We start from the raw sequence: 21,947 nt of genomic DNA on the forward strand, positions 1-21,947 counted from the left end.
ATAGCTCTAAGCAACTAAGTGGAGAGTGTATGGCCAAGTTTCCTGTCACAAAATTTTTCATGAGCAGAGGTTGATATATACCACAACCTCTACATGTCAAGAGATAGAGAGGATTATTACCTCATGTGACAGTGATACATAACATAATGGTGAGAAGTGAATATGAAATTGCATATCTAACTTCTTATGTAGAATTATAATTGTTCGTGTACCCTCATTGGTCCTCATCAACATGACACTTGGTGTATGTTCAGATTTAAGGTATTGGATGGTTGACAAGTTTCCCATTAACTAAAAACAATATTTTTAAATTTCCTAATTAAGTGGCCAAATTGGCTTGGGAGTCGGGAAATCTCTTGTTATGTCATCACGCATGGAACCATTCAATCTTGTCGTTCATTTGTTTGACAAATGTTTTGATTCTGCTAAGAATGGCTTCTAGTCTAAGATATTTGGCCTTTGTTCCAAAATGCAAGTGTCTCAAGATGATAAATGAGTCCCCAAGATCAAGAATATTCTATCCCACGAAATGTATGAGATAGGATAATGCCCTATAAAAGAGCACATGCCTTTGATAAATTGTTGGAAAGAACTCCTAGTTTCCATGCATATTATCCTTCAATTCTTCCTTCAAGGTGAAATAACCCCCTCTTCACACTTGCATCCCCAAGATTACCTTTCAAATATCCATCAAAGAATAGAATGTGGTAATCTTGTGATATCCACCATTTATTAAATTCATTAGGATCCAATTGAAGATGTCAGCATGATTTGGTTGGAAAAGTAGGGGATACCATATATGAAGGAAGGTTCAGTTTGGCCGAATGAAGCCACCAAGTCTACTTAGTGCTATCTAGTAAAGGATCATCCCAAAGAAACAGGTCATGATAGAAGTATTCCAATTGAAAATTTAGAGCTTTATTAGCTACATGCTCAGGAAGAAAGAAAAATTGCTCGAAGATAACTTTATTACAAGCCAACCATATCCTCCAAATTAGAAAAAATTGGGATTTTCATCCAGAATTTCTAGAAATTTGGCTTACCCTAAAATGAACCACAATATTGATGATGCTAATTTACAGAATGGCCTCTCTAGCTTCTTGGTGGAATAAATTTGTGGAGCATTTTTTAAAAATAAATAAGTAAATACAATTCCAAACTTGTTTTGCAAATTGACATTCTAGGAATAGGTTCTTTATTGTCTCAAAGGATACAATAAAAAGTTCTCATCTTGAAGGACCTTATGTGCATCTTTTAATTAAATTCTCAGTGTTAGAATTTTCCCATGGGCTAATGTCCAACAAAAGAAATTAAATTTTGGAGGAGTGTTGTTGAACCTAATTTTCCTTCACAAAATGTCTTAGATATCAAAATTACCTATTTAAGCTAGTTACCAATAATGTCCCGCTTTTAGTGTATATTTATGAATTCCCCAATAGTGGTTGTCCTTTATATTAATATATTTGGGTGCACTACTGAATAAAGAAAATTCAAAGAGGTAGCTGAAGTGATTAACCATCCGGGGGGTTGCCAACTTTCCAACCACACCATGCACATGTTGAATCCAAAATTGATATATCCAGAAGATACTTTTTTCCAGTTCTATTGAGCCATTATTTGAGGCGACTAAGGGATTCCGATTTCAAATTGTTGGGTGGGGGGGTAAGGGGATTTACCCATAATGTTGCCCATCCAAATATCAATATGTTTCCCATTTCCAAGTGTCCAAGAAATATTGTATTTGATAATAGGAATAACAACCTTGAGCATTCACCAAATTGAAGAACTAGGATTGTCTAATCGTGGGAGATATACAAATCTCTTCCATGGAACTTTGAAATATTTCTTTAGGATTCCCCCTCCACCCCCCAATGCTAAATTTACTAAATGAGGATCCTTTATTCCCAGTGCACCAACAATTGGTAGATCTTTAAATATGGCCCAATTAACAAGATGAAATTTATTTCGAGAGGATTTCCTAAGATGAAAGTTATTTGAAAGTTTTATCTTGAATACCAGAAGGACTTGATAAAGAATATAATTGGAGGATTATAAGAGCTAATAAAACTACTTTCAATAGAACTAGCCTACTAACTAATAGGAGAAAGACTGAAAACTAATAAGGAACCCAAAATAAATAAATAAAACCCCATTCATCTTTAAATGGTAATGATAAAATTCTTGCAATGGAGCTCAAAACATGTTTACTTACATTCCATCCATATATTTGAGACTCGTTCTTGTTGATTTTTCCTTTTGGGACCATGAGAAAAAAATCTAACACTTTCTTAAATTTGGTGATCATGATGATTGAAGCTCCTTTAAGAAGGATCATATCATCAACAAACTGTTAGTGATTGACTCTTTTGACTCCTTGAACTATCTTTATTCCTGGAATAGGCCCTATTAATCTTTGAATTTCCAATTTCCTACTCAAGGAATTCACCATTATGATGTATAGAATTGGGGAGAGCGGGAATCCTTGCCTTATCCATATTTGAACATCGAAAAAATAGGAGGGTTTACCATTCCTTACTGGAAAAATCTAAGGGCTACTAATACAAGCTTTGATCAAACAAATAAACTTAAAGCAAAATCCAATTTTGTTTAAGACTTGAAAAAGTAAAGAATGGTTTCCCCTGTCAAAGGCATTGAGTATATCTATTTTTATTGTCATGCCTTTGTTCCCTCTTGTCTCTCTTGAGTGAATGACCTCCTACACTACCACAATGTTGTCCAAAAGTTTCCTATTTGAAAGAAATCCCCCTTTCTTTTCTAAAATAATTCTTGGAAGGAGAAGTTTTAAATGATTAGCAATGATTTTTGTAAGAATATTATAGGATACATTGCAAAGGGATATGGCCATGGAGGAGAAAAAAGATTTTTTTACTTCTTTAGGAACTGAACTAGAAAAGTGGAATTTATGGATCCTTCGATTCTAAAGGATTTGTGGACATATCTCAACTTTCTAATTAGATCAAATTTGATAAGATACTAGTAAATATGAAAACACTGATGGTAAACACACATGGACCCATGGATTTATCCAACTTGAGATTCCAAACTACATTTCTAACATCACTTTCCTCAATTTCTTTCATAAGGGAGTCATTGTTCATAGTGGTTATTAGACCAAGAATGTGCTCTAGCATCTCCAATGTATCTCCTCGATTGAGATTTGGGGGGTTGAATAAAGGTCCTCAAAATGGAAACCAAGTTCTTTTTTATATCAATGAAGTCATTAAGTAATTGATATTCTACTAATCTGATGGACATACCATTGTTTTTCCACTTCTTGGCTTTTTCTTACTTATGGAAGTAATTAGTATTCTTCTTTCTTGTAGAAAACCATAGACTTCTTGATTTTAACCTCCATTCTATTTAATTTTTTTGAATGGATTTTTGATAGGATATATAAGTTTCTCTTTCAAGATGGAGAAGTTGGAAGGTAATTTATTCTTAGTCTAACTATTAGTAAATGCTTGCCAAGTTTTATTTGTAGGATGTAATTTCTTGTTTGGGAGGAATGCAGATTTTTTTTGTCCAATTTTTCATAGTGGATTTAGTAAGCTTAATCTTTTTTTTCCTAGAGGTAAGTTGATGAACATAGCATTCCAATCCCATTTTAAAGCCTCCATTATGTCCTTTCTTGAATCTAGAGTGGAATTAACTTTGAAAGGATAGGACAATATTTTTGTAGTTCCTACATTTCCAAACTGATTGAATGATGATCAAAGGTAGATCAAGGAATTATTCTTGAATATACTATATGAGAACCAATTAAAAAAGTGTGATGAATAAGGAATCTATCCATTTTAGCTATTATGTGCCATAGGCCAAGTCTTTTGTGTTAATTTTTCTTAGGGCTATATTGTTCTTTGCTTTGATAATTGCATTTCAACATTTTCATATTAAATTCACCCCATAGCATCATATCATTATTCAGATTTACAACATTATTCAACAACATATGCAATTATATAGAAAGAACAACATCATCATCAATGTAGCGGAACATAAAGGAACAATAGAAGAAAATCATTCACACATAGAGACACCAGGATTGGTCAGAGACTAGGGAAAAGCCCACTACGGGGAAAACCCTTTCAAATTCTTCTTCTTATTAGATTGTCATTGAATGATTTAGCAAAAGAGAGTACAATGATCCATATCTTCATCCATACAACTATCCAACAACATCAACTAAACAATATCCATGAAGATGATCCTAACAAAATCAATCTAACAAGATCCAAAAGACGATTCCAACAAAAGTACTAATCAGATGTCACTTCACCAGACTGTAGTCAACTTCAGTCATCTGCGGTCAACTGTGGAAATTGACGAAAAACAAACACTACTTTCCAACCTTAGGGAAGATGTGTTGTGCATGCCGCTGAAAGGCTTCATCCACACGAACGAGCCGACTAGTGCGCGGATGCAACCAAGAATTCACCGTGGAAAACCTACAGTTGAGACAGTCAAAACCCTAAAACATAGATGCGAACTTCAAACCCTACAATTTCACCTTCGTGCGAACCAATTCTCTGCCAACCTGCCTCAGACTTGTGCGAGCCAAAAATAAGGAAGAGAATAGAAGAATGCTTCATGATGATTGTCCAAATCAGGATCACTTGACTTATATTTATAGCCTTCCAAGGGAGTCCAATTTTATTTAGGGCCAACTTGATCAAATATGCTTAATTCGAAAATATATTGTCCCTTGTTCAAATTGAGCGCTTCAATAGTCAAAACTGGTCCTCTCAAAAAAGGAATTTCACCCCATGGTTGGAATTTGTCACTGAGTTGCCAAATTAACACTCCCTCCTAGCTAGGAAGAAATTAAAACTACATCATGCAATCATTGCAAGTGTCCTGTCATCAAATCATATCCTGTCTCAAGTATCTCGTCATCAAATGTTGTCACCGCTCCTATTTTCTCATCTCTGCAAATCTCTTGTTTGTCTCTGCTCATTTACTTAACATTCTCGAATCTAAAAGAAGAAGAATTTGATATGGGAGGGGAGCCTAAGCTACCACCCTCTATCCATCGGGGAGCCACTGCTACTACTTAGAATCACTGCCAATGGAAGCCCAAAGCTACCACCCGAGAAACATCAGAGAGCTTGTCATTAGGAGCCCTACCCAACCTCGAACCACATTAGGGAGCACATCTCAACCCGGAAACCAATGACAATGATGAAGGTCCTATTGAACACTCTAACCTCATGTCCATGATAGTGTAACATCCTACGAGACACTCTCACCCCATGTCAAGCAATGGGTGAGATACCACTTACTAAGCAAGGATCACAACCATCCCATGATGCAATCAATGGGTGAGATACCACTTGCTATATGAGGTAAGGATCACAACCATTCTATGTCCAACCAATCTTCCCAACAATGAAACTCAATAGTCATGTGGTATAACACCTGCATCATAATTAGCTTGGGTTGTATACCTCCAAGCACTCTCTCAACCTGTTGGCCAGATAGGGAGCGATATTCCCAACATACCCAACTTGTGTGTATGATGCTAATTGGGGTATAATTTGCATAGACTAAGATAGGGGATCTAGCATCTCCGACCCTATGGGTGACAGATAGGGGATAAAACATCTACGACCCTATTGTCCAAAGATCCCTCAACCCTAGGAGCCTTCCATCTCAATTCCTAACCCTGGGAGCTCAGACTAGGGGAAGAGTTGGCTCAGTGTTCTCGATTAATCCTACTCTCTGTAGATCAGAAACATATCATCGTGCTCATCTATGGTATCAACTTGAACAACTCACTAAAGAGTTCAATCATCATGTCTCAATAGCAACAGTCTCATGTTCATATAGGACATCTAATCGAATATTATATTAGACCAAAAATATATAACAAAAAAGGATACCTTATTCATCCTCCTATATAGAAACCACAAGCCTAACCTTGTCTCATATATCAGCACTGTCTCAATATATGAAGGTATCTTACTCTCAGCTATATATGTGATTCTCTTCCAATCAAATCCCAATCATTATTATCACAATGTATCCCTGTCATATCTAGAACCTACTCAAACAACTCTCCAAAGAGCTTCTTCAAATTGCCTCACAGCTAGCCATGCCAACAACATCGTACTCAACCTCGGTCATGCTTAAAGCTACAAACTTCTCATCCAAAAATATCATGGCAGATCTCATACTAAGGCAGCACCCAGATGTGTTCATCTTATCAATAACAATCCCAAACAACATCAATACATCCATGCAGTCACATATCATAGGAAGAATATCTCAGACCAAAAATTGATCGTCCCATGCAAATATCTCAAAGGGTGCTCGACGACAACTCAATGTGTATGAAGCAACTCAATCATGAATCCACTCAAGTTGTTCACATAGAACATCAATGCTTCAATCAACTATCGATTGCAAAGTCATGTTCAACACTATCTCTTCATAACTTCTTGAAATTCAATCAGAGTGTCCAAGGATTCACATTTCCAGTTTCTTTAATAGCTTCACAATATAGATTTTCTTTTCCAAACTTCAAAATGTAATTCATCATGCAATGATTCTTCATTTCGAATTTTAGTTGACCACAATTGACTTCCTATAGTAACCAAATGTTTTCGGGACTTTTTTCTTGCCCAAATGTTTATCCGTTTCTTCAAAATTCTCCTTAGATTCTATATTTGAAGGGTGACCCCTGTGCTTGGACCGATTTGTAGCTTTGTCTTCCCCTAAGTTAAAGAATACCCAAGGGATATTTGGGTTTGTACCTAAGGGGGGGATTAAGGAGGTATACAAACTACAAGTGGGGGAAGGAGAGGATAAAATAAAATTACATAAGAGAGGGGCATTGCTAGCTCTAGCTCCGAATTGAGAAAAATAATGAGGATTCATAGGTACTTGAGGGTCTTCGAAATATTCTAGGGCTCCAAAGCTATCATGAGTATGAAGAAAAATAAGTTAATTTTCTCATTGATTTCCTTTCATGGATGCATCCATATATTTTTCTCTTGTTCAAGTCGCTTCTTCATTTCCTTGACTTTCAAGAGGGTGATATTACTGTTTCGATTGATCTATGGGGGGTTCAATGCCATAGACTTTGGATGGGGGTTTTTTCTGGAGACATGGGGACGAACTTGAGCTACGTTCAACTGAGCGATTTCTATCCATTCTCCTCTTCACTATCTGCCATTGATTTATGTTCACTAGCACATCCTTTTCTGGAGGGAAAAGCTTAGGACATGTTCTTGCAAAATGCCCAAACTTGCGAAAATATCGACATTTAAATGATAATTTTTCATAGTATACATAATGTATATGCTTCCATTCCCCTAGATTTTTTCCATGTCTACTACAATGGAGATACAAGCATAGGAAAAGATATAGTCTTTAGGAATTGTGTAGTTTATGCATCTACCTAAAACATTACCAATGGATTTCAAGGATTGATCATTCCCGTAATGAAGTGGGAGATGAGGGAGATGTACCTAGACTAAAATAAATGAGGAGATATCATTTTCTTGGTTGAAATATGGGGTCTAATGGTTCAAGTAAATGCCTTGAACTCCATGAAAATATGGTCCACACTAAAAAATAAAATCTTGGTTCTCCTTGTTCTAAAAGAGAAAAGCAAAATAACCATGCCCACAGAACTAAAAGGATATCCTTCCTTGAGCTAAGGGTTCCTAATATTTTTGAACCCATGTTACCACCTGTACTACCATAACTTGGGAGAAGACCATAGTATAGTGAACTACTTGATGTAACCCTTACTTTCCATAGTGTTTTCCATCTTACGAGATTTTGGTGGTAAAGGGATAACTAATAGTTCATCAATATTCTTAACAAGGCCAAGAGGAGATTGTGTTACAATTTTGTCTAGAGATGTTAGCATGTCTGGATATAGATATTAAGGAGGGCCTCTCCCCTCGGTAACATAGGCTACCATGACTAGAAAGGTCATATAGGTGAATGCAACAACTAGGGTTTACACTGAAACCCATTAAACATGGATATTCTCGTCTTGTATACTTTTATCGAGAGAAAGAGAGGGGTTTTGTTTGGTGGTAAGAGTTTTCACTATTAGGAATACTTATCAACAAGAATTCTTGTGAGAGACTAAAAATCCTTTTGCATTTGAAGATTTTTATATTTTTATTAGGCTTTTAGTGAAAATTGAATGCCATATATCTTTGGATAAATCTTCAGTGTGAATGTGATATAGTATAATCTACATTTTTGTAAGTTGTAAAATTTTCATATTAATTATCTTTGTGAAATTCTTTTCACGATTTGTTTATTTATTCAATTGATATTTTATATTGGATACAAGAATATGTATGAGAATTTTTAATTAACTATTGATTTGAAAATTATCATACATGTTCTCCTAACTATCTAGGATATATTAATTCGATGAAGTATTTCTTATAGTTAGAATATATAATACAAATAGCATATTTTAAAGCCTTAGATAAGATATTTTCAATCAAATAGATATTTAAATTAAATCCAACCCTTTTGGTGGCAGCCGGGCCCACATACAAGTGAATATCATCACCCCAAATGAGAGTGAATTTAATTGGTACTTGTTTTCAGGCGATCCTCGCTTGCTACTAGTGATGGATGTTTTGTAGCCAACAACATTTTTTGAAAATATAATTTTATTAAAAGGTTTTTTATGACTGCGAATTTTTATGTTATTTTATTTTTATTATTATTTTTAAATACTGATATACTATACTAGTTTTCATGCAAAACATACTGCATATGTTCCCATTATACAAATGCTGAGTACCTAAATGATGGATATTCCTTTAAAAGAAATTAAAATTGTAGAGAATGCATTATTCTTGTGCACAACTATTTTTTAAAATTTATAACGTTTTTTTTTTAATTAATTATTTTACTGTTTTTATTTTAATTTTTTATATGGAAGTCATTATATCCTTGAAATTATAAGGCTATGCATTAGTGTAGGGTATGAGAGATTCAACATAACCAAACAATAATATTTTTGGATCGTTGATCTCTTTCTTTACTAGTGTAGCATACAACTTTTTAAAAAAGTTATAATAGGAATAAAAGATGTTTGTATTTTAGATTTTGATATATGTTAAAAAAAAAAATATTAAAGATAGTCAACAAAATATATATATATATATATATATATATATATATATATATATATATATATATATATATATATATATATATATATATATATATATATTTATTGATCTCTTTCTTTACTAGTGTAGCATACAATTTTTTCTAAAAATAGGTAAGGTGATAAAAAGTTATAATAGGAATAAAAGATGTTTGTATTTTAGATTTTGATATATGTCAAAATAAAAAAAAAATGAAAGATAGTAAACAATCAATAGAGTAATTTCCTTAAAATTAAGAAATAGAGTAATTATGATATAATTGCTATAATGTCATCATAGCTATTAAATAACTATAATATTCTTATTGTGTATTCTTTTATGTCTGAGAATTGACGTCAACACTTCCTTGTTTAGGTGGTTGGGTGGAGGGTTTGTTTTTCTCCCTAATAAACTTCAATTTCCCAAAAAAAATGATATGTTGATGATATGTTGGCTCGCTACTTGGTCAATGCGAAATGCAATAATGTATAAATAAACAAGGATGTGACCATGTTAATTAAAATGTCTAACCATAAAGCTTACAGGATGCTCCCCTTATATATTTTTTGGGGATCTGGAGGACCAAGAATGCCTCTATTTTCGAACATACAACCCCAAAGGTGAGGCTTACATGCATGAAGATCACTGCTTACTTTCAGGAGTCTGGTCCATGGTTACTTAAGCCACCTAGAAGGACCTATGTCTATAAGGAAATCGACCTGATATCCTCGGTTGGATTTTTTGATGGCGCCTCCTTAGAGGGAGTTTGCGGGCGCGGGGCTAACATTGTGATGCATAATGTCAAACATTATTATATCTATTGGAGTGCGGGAGATGGTTCCAACAACAGAGCAAAGATGGTTTCTCTGTGTGGAGTTCTGAGGTGTGCGTCTTGGTTGACAATTGAAGAGAATGAGATTGTCGGAGATTCCAAATCTATTATTGAATGGGCGCAGGGTCACTCCTCTTTTGAGACACCCTCTTTATTCCATTAGATGCAACAAATCAGAGCATTGATGGGGTCCTTCAAGAACATCTCCTTCACCCATGTTTATCGTGAACAAAATACGTTGGCCAACTCTCTCTCCAAAAGAGGTTGAACAACTCTGTCGAGGGTAATCAACTACTCTTTCATTGTTGACGACTCTGTAAGTGGGTCTGGAGCCTTTACTTTCTAAGAGGTAGAGCTTTTCTTTTTGGTTTCTTTAATCACAACTTATGCAGGTTCCAGATGTTGTTCTGATCTATTTCTCTCCTGTTTTTTCCCACGAGGATGGCCTCAGTGCTCCTTGTCTCTGTCGCTACATTTGCTCTTCTTTTTGTCTAAGACTATCTTTCCTGTATCGTTGATTAGGGACTTTTGCGAATTCTTTAGGTTGCTTTTTGTTTCTATTGAGAACAATGCTTATTTTAAGGACCTAAGTCACATGATTCAGGTTCAAGTTCGGGTTCGACAATGATTTGGTTCAGTTTGAGTTTGAATTTTTTGATGACGTTCAGATGAGGTTCGCCATTAGGTCACTCTCTCTCTCTCTCTCTATATATATATATATATATATATACACACACACACACACACACTTTAAATTGAAATATAACATAAAATTGTAAGAAATCATTGTCAATAAAAATAAAAAATGCTATCATAAATTTGGAAATTGCAAAGATATATTACTAGCTTGACTTGCAATATGAAGTCATGAGCTTGAGCTATAAACTTGGTCAAAGGTTACGAGGTTTGATGAGATTCTCTAAATCTTATTTTATTTAAGTTCGCCAAATTTTGAACTTCAAAGATGAAATCTGCTAAACTTTGTGACATAAATTAAGACTAGTCAAAATAAACTATTATTAATTTCTAGACCATATAAATTAAACGATATGATTATATAACTTCTTTGATTTTTAATGAAAAAAAAGTTGTTTTTTCCTTTATAAAAAAATTTAAAACATCCTTATCAACCCATCATATATCATATGGATATCAAAAATGCAAACAACAAACACTTGATCGCAAAGAAATTACGGATCAACCCTCCAGATCTTTAAAAAATGCAAATCAAGCTCCTTAAGGAATTAATCATTTATAAATTGCGGTATGTTGTCATTTTAGTAATGTTGAGATAATGTGATTTAGATTTATGAATGGTTGGATTTCTGCGTGTTCGATTTATTTAGGTACATCATGATTAATTTAGTGACTCTAAGAATTTGGGTTTGTGTGGATATATTAGCCATTCTCATATAAAGCATTGTTCGCTTGTTTTTAAAATTTGATTTTTAATATTTAATCATTTTTTATATATTAATTTTAATATTTTTATTTTTATTAAATAAAAACATGTGTTAAAAAAAATATAGTTTATAGATGTTTTTAAAGATAGTTTTTTGGAAAAGGAAAATATTTATATTTTAATTAGAAGTATTTTTGTAGCGGGAAAAAATATTATAATTTAGTTATCAAATTAGTGGTAGGGACATCCATCTTTAGTTATTATATGTGAATGTAAGCTAATTCAGTATTGTTATTCAAATGAAACCATGCCTCCTGGAATTACTTGTTGGTGGTCCGTAAGAAGGCGAGCTTTCACCCCTGCGAAATGCCTCTAAGTTGTGGGTCGTTAACCTATTTCCTTATGTCTGAGGAAGATGAGCTCTTAACCAAGTAAAATAAATTTTAGGGTATATTCCAACCTCATTTTAATTATGAATGTTACATGTAATATAATTTTGTTTAACAAATTTGAATATAAATTTAGGGCACACTATGGGCCCATTTTAATGATAAGTGTTACCCGTGATATTATTTTTGTTTAAAAATTTTGAATATAAATTTGTATAAATATTCGTTAATGATTTAATAATATTTGTAAATTTATTATTGTATAAATTTATTAAAAAATATTTTTTATTAATAAATTTTAATAAAAAGATTTAAGGGTTATTAATAATATAGAGATTTGTTAATGAAATTTAAGAATGTTATTAATAATATTAATAACTTTAGAATATATTTTAAATCTTAATAAATTTATAATAGGACATTCATAATTATATATTAACATATTAATCTATATATTAACAAATTAATAATACTTCTATCTACACGTAATAATAAATTAGTAGTTTATTAATTTACACATTAAGATATCATGTTATAAATTAATATAATAACATATACATTAGCATGTGTTAATCACGATTGATGTGGTCAACCATAGTTAACATGGACATAATGTTCAACCATGATTAATGATATGTATTATGTTCAACATGTCTATAATTAACCAAATACATCATGCCCAACATACCTATAGTTAACCCACAGTTAACCATAAGCATCATGCCCATAGCCAACATCAACATAGATGTTAATATAGTCTTTACGATTAATAAATTTAACTTTAATAACTTTAATATAACTTTACTATATTCACTAATTAAGTTTTTTTAATATAACTTTTATAACTTTTTTCAATAGTGAAACCATATTCAATCATAGTCAAACTAGCTCAACTATGGTCAACTATGGTCACCATGATCATCCATATTTAACATGGTCACCCATAGTGAATATGGTCAACCATATTCATTTCTAGTTAAACATTGAAAACCATGGTCATTAATGTTCACCCATAGTCAACCATAGAGAATCATGTTCAAAAATTGACATCACAATGTGACAAATAAATATCAACATCACAATGTATCAAACAAGAATCAATGTCATAACATGACAAACAAAAAATCAATGTCGCAATATGACAAACACAAAATCATTGTAGCAATGTGCAAAACAAATAATCAACATCACAATGTGACAAACAAAAAATCATGCATAACCATGCATCGTTTTACGAAACAAAATCTTAAAACGTGGACAAACCAATAATCATGGATATTAATAATACATTAATTTACGCCTTCATTAGGGAATTTTGAGGTCTAAAATGGGTCTCCTAAGGAAATTATAAAATAATAGTGAAAATAATAAAATAAGATTACATTACATCATCAAATTTTAGAGGTAAAAAAGAAAAGAAAAGAAAATTTCAACTCGTATTTTCAACTTATCTCCCTAAGGTTTTACTCAAATTTCGAGTGGGAGTACTCGTTGGATGCAAAATTTGATTCCTCATCCAAGGAGTACCCATGTTGCATACTTTCGATGGACCCTGCTACATGAAAAATGAGAAATACATGAAAAATGTATTTCTCATTTTTCGTGTAACAGGGTCTATCGAAAGTATTCAACATGGGTACTCCTTGGATGAGGAATCAAATTTTGCATCCAACGAGTACTCCCACTTGAAATTTGAGTAAAACCTTAGGGAAATAAGTTGAAAAAGTAGTTTTATCATTTTATCATTTTTTAATCTTTTTACTTTTTTACTCCAAAAATGGTGAACATCGCCCATGGTTGACATCACCATCTTGCATCTTATTGGTTCTTATAAAGTTTATTTTGATTGTACATTTTTTTTAGGAGACCCATTTTAGACCTCAAAATTTCCCTAAGGATCCTACACATTAATCTACATATTAACACATTGACAAGACATTAATAATACATAAATTTAAACATTAACACATTTCACAATAAAAAATTAAAATGTATAATATTTTAGACATTACCTATAGCATTGATTGCATAGAGTGAAAATTCTCCATCATATGGATGGATTGGTTAGGGTGGGGGGGGAGAGTGATGGGGAGGAGAGAGGGAGGGAGAGAGAGAGAGTGATGGGGAGGAGAGAGGGAGGGAGAGAGAGGGAAGGAAGAAAAAATACATAAAGATATAGAGGTAGAGAGAGAGGGAGTGACATGGGAGAGATCGAGAGAGAGGGAGAGAGCAAAGGAGGTAAGACAAAGAGAAGAAGAGGAGAAAGGGAAGAGAGAGAGGGAGACATAAAGATAGAGGGGGAGAGGGGGGGAGAGAGAAGGAAAGGGAGAGGGAGACAATGATACAATTGGAGCATAGAGAGAGATATGTGGGGAGAGATAGAAGGAGTTGGGAAAGAAAGGGAAGAGAGGAAGGAAAAGAGAGAGGAGTTGGGAGAGATAAGGAGAGAGGGAGGGAGGAGAGTAAAGCATGAGGGAAGAGAGAGAGAGAGAGGAGAGAGAGGGAGAGATGGATCCAACTTAAAATGAGGTTTATATCTCAAGAAATGTGATCCCAAAAGAGACTTGATCCCTCTCGACACTTGATAGATCCGGGGTTAAGATGGATCTAGGCTAGTCTATACATAAACACATGTCACCTATGGTTGACTATGGTTGGATATCTAGTTAACATGGTCAACCATAGTCAACACAGGTGCCATGGTGAACCATAGTCACCCTGGGAATCAACTTTAATATTTTTCCCAATGCAAGAAACAACAAATAACATCGCAATGTGAAAAGCAACAAACAATGTCACAATGTGATAAATAACAAACAAAGTCGCCATGTGGCAAACAATAAACAACGTTGTAATTGGAAAAAATAATGACATCACAATGTAATGAGCAAGAAAAAATGTTGTAATTTGAAATAGAAGAAATGGCATTGAAATGTGATGAACAACAAACAATGTTATAATGTGACCGTCAACAAACCATGTCACAATGTGATGAAATTGAAATGTGACAAACAAAAACATTTCAAATTTATAAAGAAAAAATGACATTGCACTTTGATGAACAACAAATGCCATTTTAATTTGACAAACAATAAATGTCACCAGAATCCGACCTAGGTTTACTAGGTAGACCTATGTTTGCCAGGTTTACTAGCTTGACTTAGGTTTATTAAATTTACTAGGTTGACCTAGGGTTACTAAGTTGACCTAAGCTTATTAGGGTTATAGGTTTACTAGGTTTACTAAGTTGACTTAGGTTTACTAGATTTACGAGGTTGATTATGTTTACTAATGTTTTCTGGTTGACTAGGTTTACTAAGTTTATTAGGTTGACCAAGGTTTACTAAGTTGATAAGGTTGACCAAAGTTTATTAGGTTTATTAAGTTTACTATGTTTATTCGATTGACCTAAGTTTATTAGGTTGACTTACATTTATTAAGTTTACTAGATTTACTAGGTTGATCTATGTTTACTAATTTGACCTACGTTCACTAGGTTTAGTAAATTTATACTTGGTGGACCTAGGCTTACGAGATTAACTAGGTTGACCTAAGTTTATTAGGGTGATCTACATTTACTGGGTTTACTAGGTTGACCTAGATTTACTAGGTTTAATAGGTTTACTAGGCTTACTAGGTTGACCTAGGTTTATAATGTTGACCTAGTCACTACTAGGTTGACCTAAGTGTACTAGGTTGACCTATTTTTACTAGGTTTATGAGGTCAACCATGGTCAAGCACACTTTACTAACTTTACTAGGGTGATGTAAGTTCACTAGTTTGACCTATGTTTTCTAGGTTAACAAAGGTTTATTAGGCTTATTAGGTCTACTGTGTTTACTAGGTTAACTAATGTTGATTAGATTTATGAGGTTTACTATGTTTACTAGGTTGACTAATGTTGATTAGATTTATGAGGGTTACTACGTTTACTCAGTTGACCTAGGTTTATTGACTTACATTTACTACATTTACTAAGTTGAACTAGGTTTACTAGCTTAACCATGGTTTACTAGGTTGACCTAGGTTTACTAGTTTTAACAGTTTTGCTAGTTTTACCTAGGTTTACTAAGTTAAACTAGGTAGACCTACATTTATCATTTGCTCGATGGTTTACTAGGTCGATCTAGGTTTATTAGGTTTAATAGGTTTGCTTGATTTACTAAGTTGACTAGGTTGACCTAGGTTTAATAGGTTGACCTTTATTTACTAGGTTTATTAGGTTTATTAGGTTGACCTAGGTGTACTCTGTTTACTAGGTTGACCTAGGTGTACGAAGAATACTATGTTGACCTAGTTTCACTAGGTTTACCAGGTTGACCTAGTTTTACCAGGTTGACTAGGTTAACCTAAGTTTTCTAGGTTTATTATGTTCACTAGGGTTGCTTGGTTGACCTAGATTTACTAGGTTTATTAGGCTTACTACGTTGACCTAGGTTTACTAGGTTGATTTTGGTTTACTAGCTTGATTAGGTTGACCTAAGTTTATTAGGTCTATTGGGTTCACTAGGTTTATTACATTGACCTAGGCTTATTAGGTTTAATAGGTTGACCTAGGTTAAAAAGGTTGATCTATGTTTACTAGGTTTGTGAAGTTAACCATAGTTAACCATGGTTTACTAGGTTGACCTATGTTTGTTAGGTTAACCAAGGTTTATTAGGTTTACTAGGTTGGCCTACGTTTATTAGATTAACCTACATTTATTACGTTTACTAGATTTACTAGGTTGAGCTAGGTTTACTAACTTAAACAAGGTTTACTAGGTTGACCTAAGTTTCCTAGGTTTACCAAGTTGACCTAGGTTTACTAAGTTGATTTAGGTTGACATAAGTTTAATAGGTGTACCTAAGTTTACTAGGCTTACTAGGTTGGGCTATAGTTTAATAGGTTTACTAAGTTAACCTAGATTTACTAGATTTACTAGGATGACTTACGCTTGCTAGGTTTGACCTACGTTTACTAGGTTATTAGGTTTACTAGGTTAACCTAGGTTTACTATGTTGACCTAATTTTATTAGGTTTACTAGGTTTACCTAAGTTTACTAGATTTACTAGGTTGACCTAGGTTTATTAGGTTGACCTATGTTTACTAGGTCAACTATAATCAACCATGGTCAAACACAATAAACTAGTCAACCATAGTCAACTAGACTAACCCAAGTTGATTAGGTTAACATAGGTTCACTAGGTTGACCTAATTTTACTAGGTTTAGTAGGTTTAAGGAGTCGTCTATCGAGGCGGAGGAATTGCCCGGACGACCAAAAGTGGTTGGAATCCGAGCAAAAAAATTTCAAAAAATCTTGTAAAGGCAGTGTTTAAGTCGTGTTTTTGATGGTGGAAATGGATTCAACACCATCAAAAATGTCTAGGACACCTAAAATTTTGAAGTTTAACAACTATAACTTGGATTTACAAAAATCTTTGCCAGATTTTCTTTAAATATAACCGGAATTTCCATAACTTTTCGGGCAATTCCTCTGACTAGTTAGACTACGACATAGGTTTAATAGGGGTACTATGTCAATCATGGTCAACCATAGTAAGTATGGTGACCATGGTTGACTATGATAAATCTTGGTTGGCCATTATCAACCATGGGTAACTATGGTCAACCATAATCAAACATGAACAACGATGATGAACAATAGTTAATCATAATCTATCATAGTCAACTATAAAAATGTGGACGACTTTGGTCAATTACATGTTGACTATAATAATTCCTCCTCAATCATAAAAAAATTTAACCATAGACAACCATAGCTTACTACTCTTCTCCACACACAAATAACACAACCACATTAATAAAGTCATTAAAATACTTAAATCATACCATTTTCCACACCAAACCACATTAAGAGAGTAGTTAAAATACTTAAATCAATATCATTTTCCAACTTCAAAGCGCTTTTCAACCGCTTTTAAAAAATAAATAGAAAATGACCGTTATTGAAGTATTTCAACAACTTTATACTGGTAATAATAATCTTAAACTTAAACCCCTTACGGATCCGTATATATTGAAAAAAAAAACCTAACAAGATTGGACGTTCGGAATAATCGTGACACGTGCCCTCCAATAAGCTTGCATGCGACTCTGACAACCGACGTCACGCACGTGATTTCCAAGATCACGATTGTTGTTTCCATAAATAAGTTTCCGGTCGTACCATAAAAAGTTTCCAGGCCTGTATTTCTACCTATTTTCAGTTCATAAATTCAAGTAGACTGGAAAATATATTTATTCCAAAATCTGCTCAAATTTGAGGTCAGTTGTATATATAATCAAGCAGTCTGCAAACAGATATATTCCAAAATTTGATCTCAGTTGCTATCGCAGAACTGCTAAAGAGAAAACTGGGTGAAGTTGAAAATAATTTGCACATTAGGTCCGTTGGATCAGTTAAATTTAAGATGTATATAAATAATTTATTATTCGATAAAAGTGAAAATGTTAAAAATATATATAAAATTTGTAAAAATTCTGTTGATTATAAATAAATTTGAATGGTAAAGAGTTCCTTAACAGTGCACCCATAAACTATAAGGTCATATTAATTACAACTATAATAAAACTAAAACCATATCATTTTTCTCTAAAGTATTTTGGCAAAGAGTATCTTAACAGTATAACCATCAATTATAACATCATTGTCTATTCTACAACGCAGTACGACAAGATGGGTAAGTATGTATTTCTCCAATATAATAATAATAGTAATGAAAAAAAAATAAAAATTCAAACCAAAACAAAAATGAAAATAACTATATAGATAAAAAAAACTACAATACAATTAAACACAAAAATTAAAAAAAATTGAATTTAAAAAAATTTAATCCCTCTCCAGCTACATGATAAATCCAAAATTAAATGAATATAAACGAGTATTAATTACAACTATAATTAACCACTAAAACTATATCATTTCTCTGTACAGTATTTTGAAATAAAATGCAGTGAACTGAAATGATCCTGTCTCTGAGAGGAAATAAAAACCAGCGCACCTTTGTATGCCAATGCCGAAGATGCAAAGCTGCCCCCAGACCCGCAGAGAGAAACCAGCTGACCAAGAGCTAGAGCTCCAAGAGTGTACCGTAGCTGTTCCTTCATAGCTGATGATAGATTAACAGGCCTATACAAATATACTCTGCAATTAACACAATTGAAGGGAGCTTAAAATAAAGGACTGCAAGCCATTATTCGGTGGTTTTCAAGCGCGGTTGGCTCAAATAAAGAAGGTGCAGAGCCGATGTGTTGGGCAGAATGCCAAATAATCTTACTGCATTGCAGCTTACAGATTCCAGTCTACTAAAGTTGGTGAGGAAGGGTCCACCTCTCCTTAGTATGCGTGGTACTAGTTGGGGAAGTGATGTTTTTCCGGGAATTAGCAGCAGGAATTGACCAGTATGCGGGGTACTAGTTGGGGAAGTGATGTTTCTCCGGGAATTAGCAGCAGGAATTGACCAGTAAACATCAAGTAACCAATAACCAAAGCTAGCCATAGCCATGGGTTGGAGCTCAATAATGGTTCAGGATCAATCATAAATTTATTTTTTTGTAAAGTTAGTCGTAATAGTGGTTAGGATGAACAGCAATATATATATTTTTTTGTTTAGTTAGTTACAGTGGGAGAATATGTCACAGGGTGGTTAATCTTTATTCATAGAAAAGTATAAAAGAAATAAAATAAGTGAGAACTTATAAAAATTTAATAAAAAATAAAGTCAAAGTGCAACTTTTCAGGTTTTTTAATAAACAAAATTCAATAAACACGATCGGAAGGTTTCCCATGTTTTTTTTCAAATTCTGTATTAAACTTTATTATTTTTTATCAATAAAATTAAGTTTAGTGTAAATAAATATAATTTTTTATTTTTTATCAATAAAATTAAGTTGTGTAAATAAGTGATGAATAGTTTTTTGGGCATGATTTTAATGAAATCAAAGAAATTTTTGGAAATTCAAGTTACAATTGTCAAGTTTTAGAATTTTAGGTGCTTTAGGGGTTTAGAGGTGCTAAATCTATTTCTAAAATTGAAAAAAATGATTTAAACACTCTTAGTTTCATTTTTTTTGAAAAAAAACACAAAATTCCAACAAGGAAATCCCCATCTATATCTAGGCCATTCACCTACTTAAACTAGTACATAAAATTATACTTTTGTAAATTTAAGGAAATCCTGATCTATATCTAGGCCATTCACCTACTTAAACTAGTACATAAAATTATATTTTTGTAAATTTATGTTTCATCTGAAACCTTCTTAACTAACATGAAATAAATAAAATTCTACAATTTACTAAAAAAAGGTATACTATTTACTTTTTAACAATGATTAACAATTGAATTCCTCCTCTTTTACATTTTTTACAAGTAATTTATGCATCCATTTCACGCAATCCATGTGATAGTTTATGACTTTGACATTTAACTTTAGCAAGCAATAGAGTGTCTAGAAGGGACATGGCAGTTGGAACCTTGTGTGAAGTCTGTTCTGTTGGTGTGGCGCGGAAAGGTTGACTCTCTGGGAGGGCAGTTGCTAGATCGATCTCGCCCGGGGTACCAAACGACTTTGAAATGTTAATAGATATACAAGCCAACAAGTTGCGAAAACTAGATCAAACCTTAGGTCATTTGAAGGATCCTAAATGGAAGCAATTCTTTAAAAGAGTTAAGGGTTTTGTGAAAATATTCCGCAATCGAAGGGACGTTAAAAAGTTAACTAATGTTCCCATAGCCACGGTATGGCCCGTGAAGGCAGTAAGTCTTGCTCCTGTGACAGGGATTGCGGTCCCCAAAGTTCCGATTTGGCAAAGGAGAAATTTGGCACTCCCGCCTCCGCTTAATATGCATAAGATGATACGATCCAGATTTGAAAACATGATACACTATTCTTACAAAACACTTTCTGTCCAAGATGCATCTGTCATGGCTTCCAAGTAGTTTTCAACATCGAAGCTCCTGGGTGACTGAGTACTGAAAGAGAAAACTTGCCTTGAGGGTTATAGGGGTTCTAAATCATATCGATACTGGGGAAGCTGCTGGTGAGAAGGCTGAGCCTGTCACCACATTAGATATTCAGAACCCTTTACAAATCTCGATCAAATCGATTTCAGGGCATTTGATAATTTTTTTCAGTCAGACTAACGGATCTAGTAAAAGACCCCAAGCTATTGCTGGAACTCAAAACAGGGTTACCCTCTAGATTACAACACCTTATTTTCGAAGATAAGCAAATGGAAGATTTCTATCCTCTCTCTGTTTATAATATATGCAGGGATGCCAAAATTTTCTTGCCCCTTCGATTGTGTGGGGGAGCTTTGGGAAAGCCTTCCTCTTCCCATGCCTTCTCTTACAAAGACGTGGTCTGAAACTAGGTTCCCCAAAGTGCAGTGTCGCCTCAATAATGTCCTCTGCCCTCAGGCAAGGTGGCTCAAGCCCAGGTTGCTCTAGGTCCTTTTATGTAGACAAGGTTGAGGATGTCCCTTTAGTCAAAATTACACATCCAAATCTGGATGGAATCTATGAGTTGTTGCCAGGTAATGGCCTCATCTACTGTTTCAATGGGCTATGGCCATGTACAACAAGCCTTTACCAATGGATCCATTTAACTTGGATCAAGGCATGCATGGTCCTCTTATATTCTAAGGGTTTCTTCATCATCATTTTTTACAACGATGCAGATTATAATAATGGTCTTTCCAAGGGGCCTTGGTTTTGGGGAACAGTTGGGCTCTTCCTGACCCCTTAGTTCCCATATTTTGACCCCTCCACAACTGTGATCACAAAGCTACCCATTTAGGTTCAGCTCTTGAATTTTCCAGCCCATCTATGACATTCTTCAGTGTTTAAGGGTATTGGAAACATCTTGGGTCATTTTCTGGCCTCATATCCCTCGCGAGGCTAGTGTGGAGTCTTCACCTATGGCAGGATTTGCGTAGAACTCAACATCAACAAAGGCTTGCTTGGAAAAAATTAATTTAAAAAAGGTGATTTTCACTGGACCCAACAACTAGATTACGAGAACACTTCCTTTTTGTGTCGACTTTGCCATGAAACAGGTAATCTTCAAAACTGTTGTTCTAAAAAATCAGTCAAACGAAAGCCCAAATCTAAAGCATGGAAGCCATGCAACTTGCCTCCTCGAGAAGAGAAGGATTCCTCTTC

General features: G+C 33.9%; 1 protein-coding gene across 2 annotated transcripts in view; it reads right to left on the bottom strand.

The window, feature by feature from the left end:
- LOC149220103 (uncharacterized) overlaps nt 1-19,053 on the bottom strand; it is a 507,923-nt gene extending 488,870 nt beyond the window's left edge. For both annotated transcript variants that reach the window (XM_089382726.1, XM_089382725.1), the window contains exon 1: nt 18,784-19,053. In XM_089382726.1, the coding sequence (XP_089238852.1) occupies nt 18,784-18,889 (106 nt within the window). In that variant the 5' untranslated portion in view covers nt 18,890-19,053. The remainder of the gene's footprint in view (nt 1-18,783) is intronic.
- Between the last annotated feature and the right edge of the window lie 2,894 nt (nt 19,054-21,947).

Source organism: Pinus tabuliformis, chromosome Q, assembly GCF_031772625.1.
Source record: "Pinus tabuliformis cultivar Carrire ecotype Pingquan chromosome Q, CPIR1, whole genome shotgun sequence".
NCBI classification, from domain to species: domain Eukaryota; kingdom Viridiplantae; phylum Streptophyta; class Pinopsida; order Pinales; family Pinaceae; genus Pinus; species Pinus tabuliformis.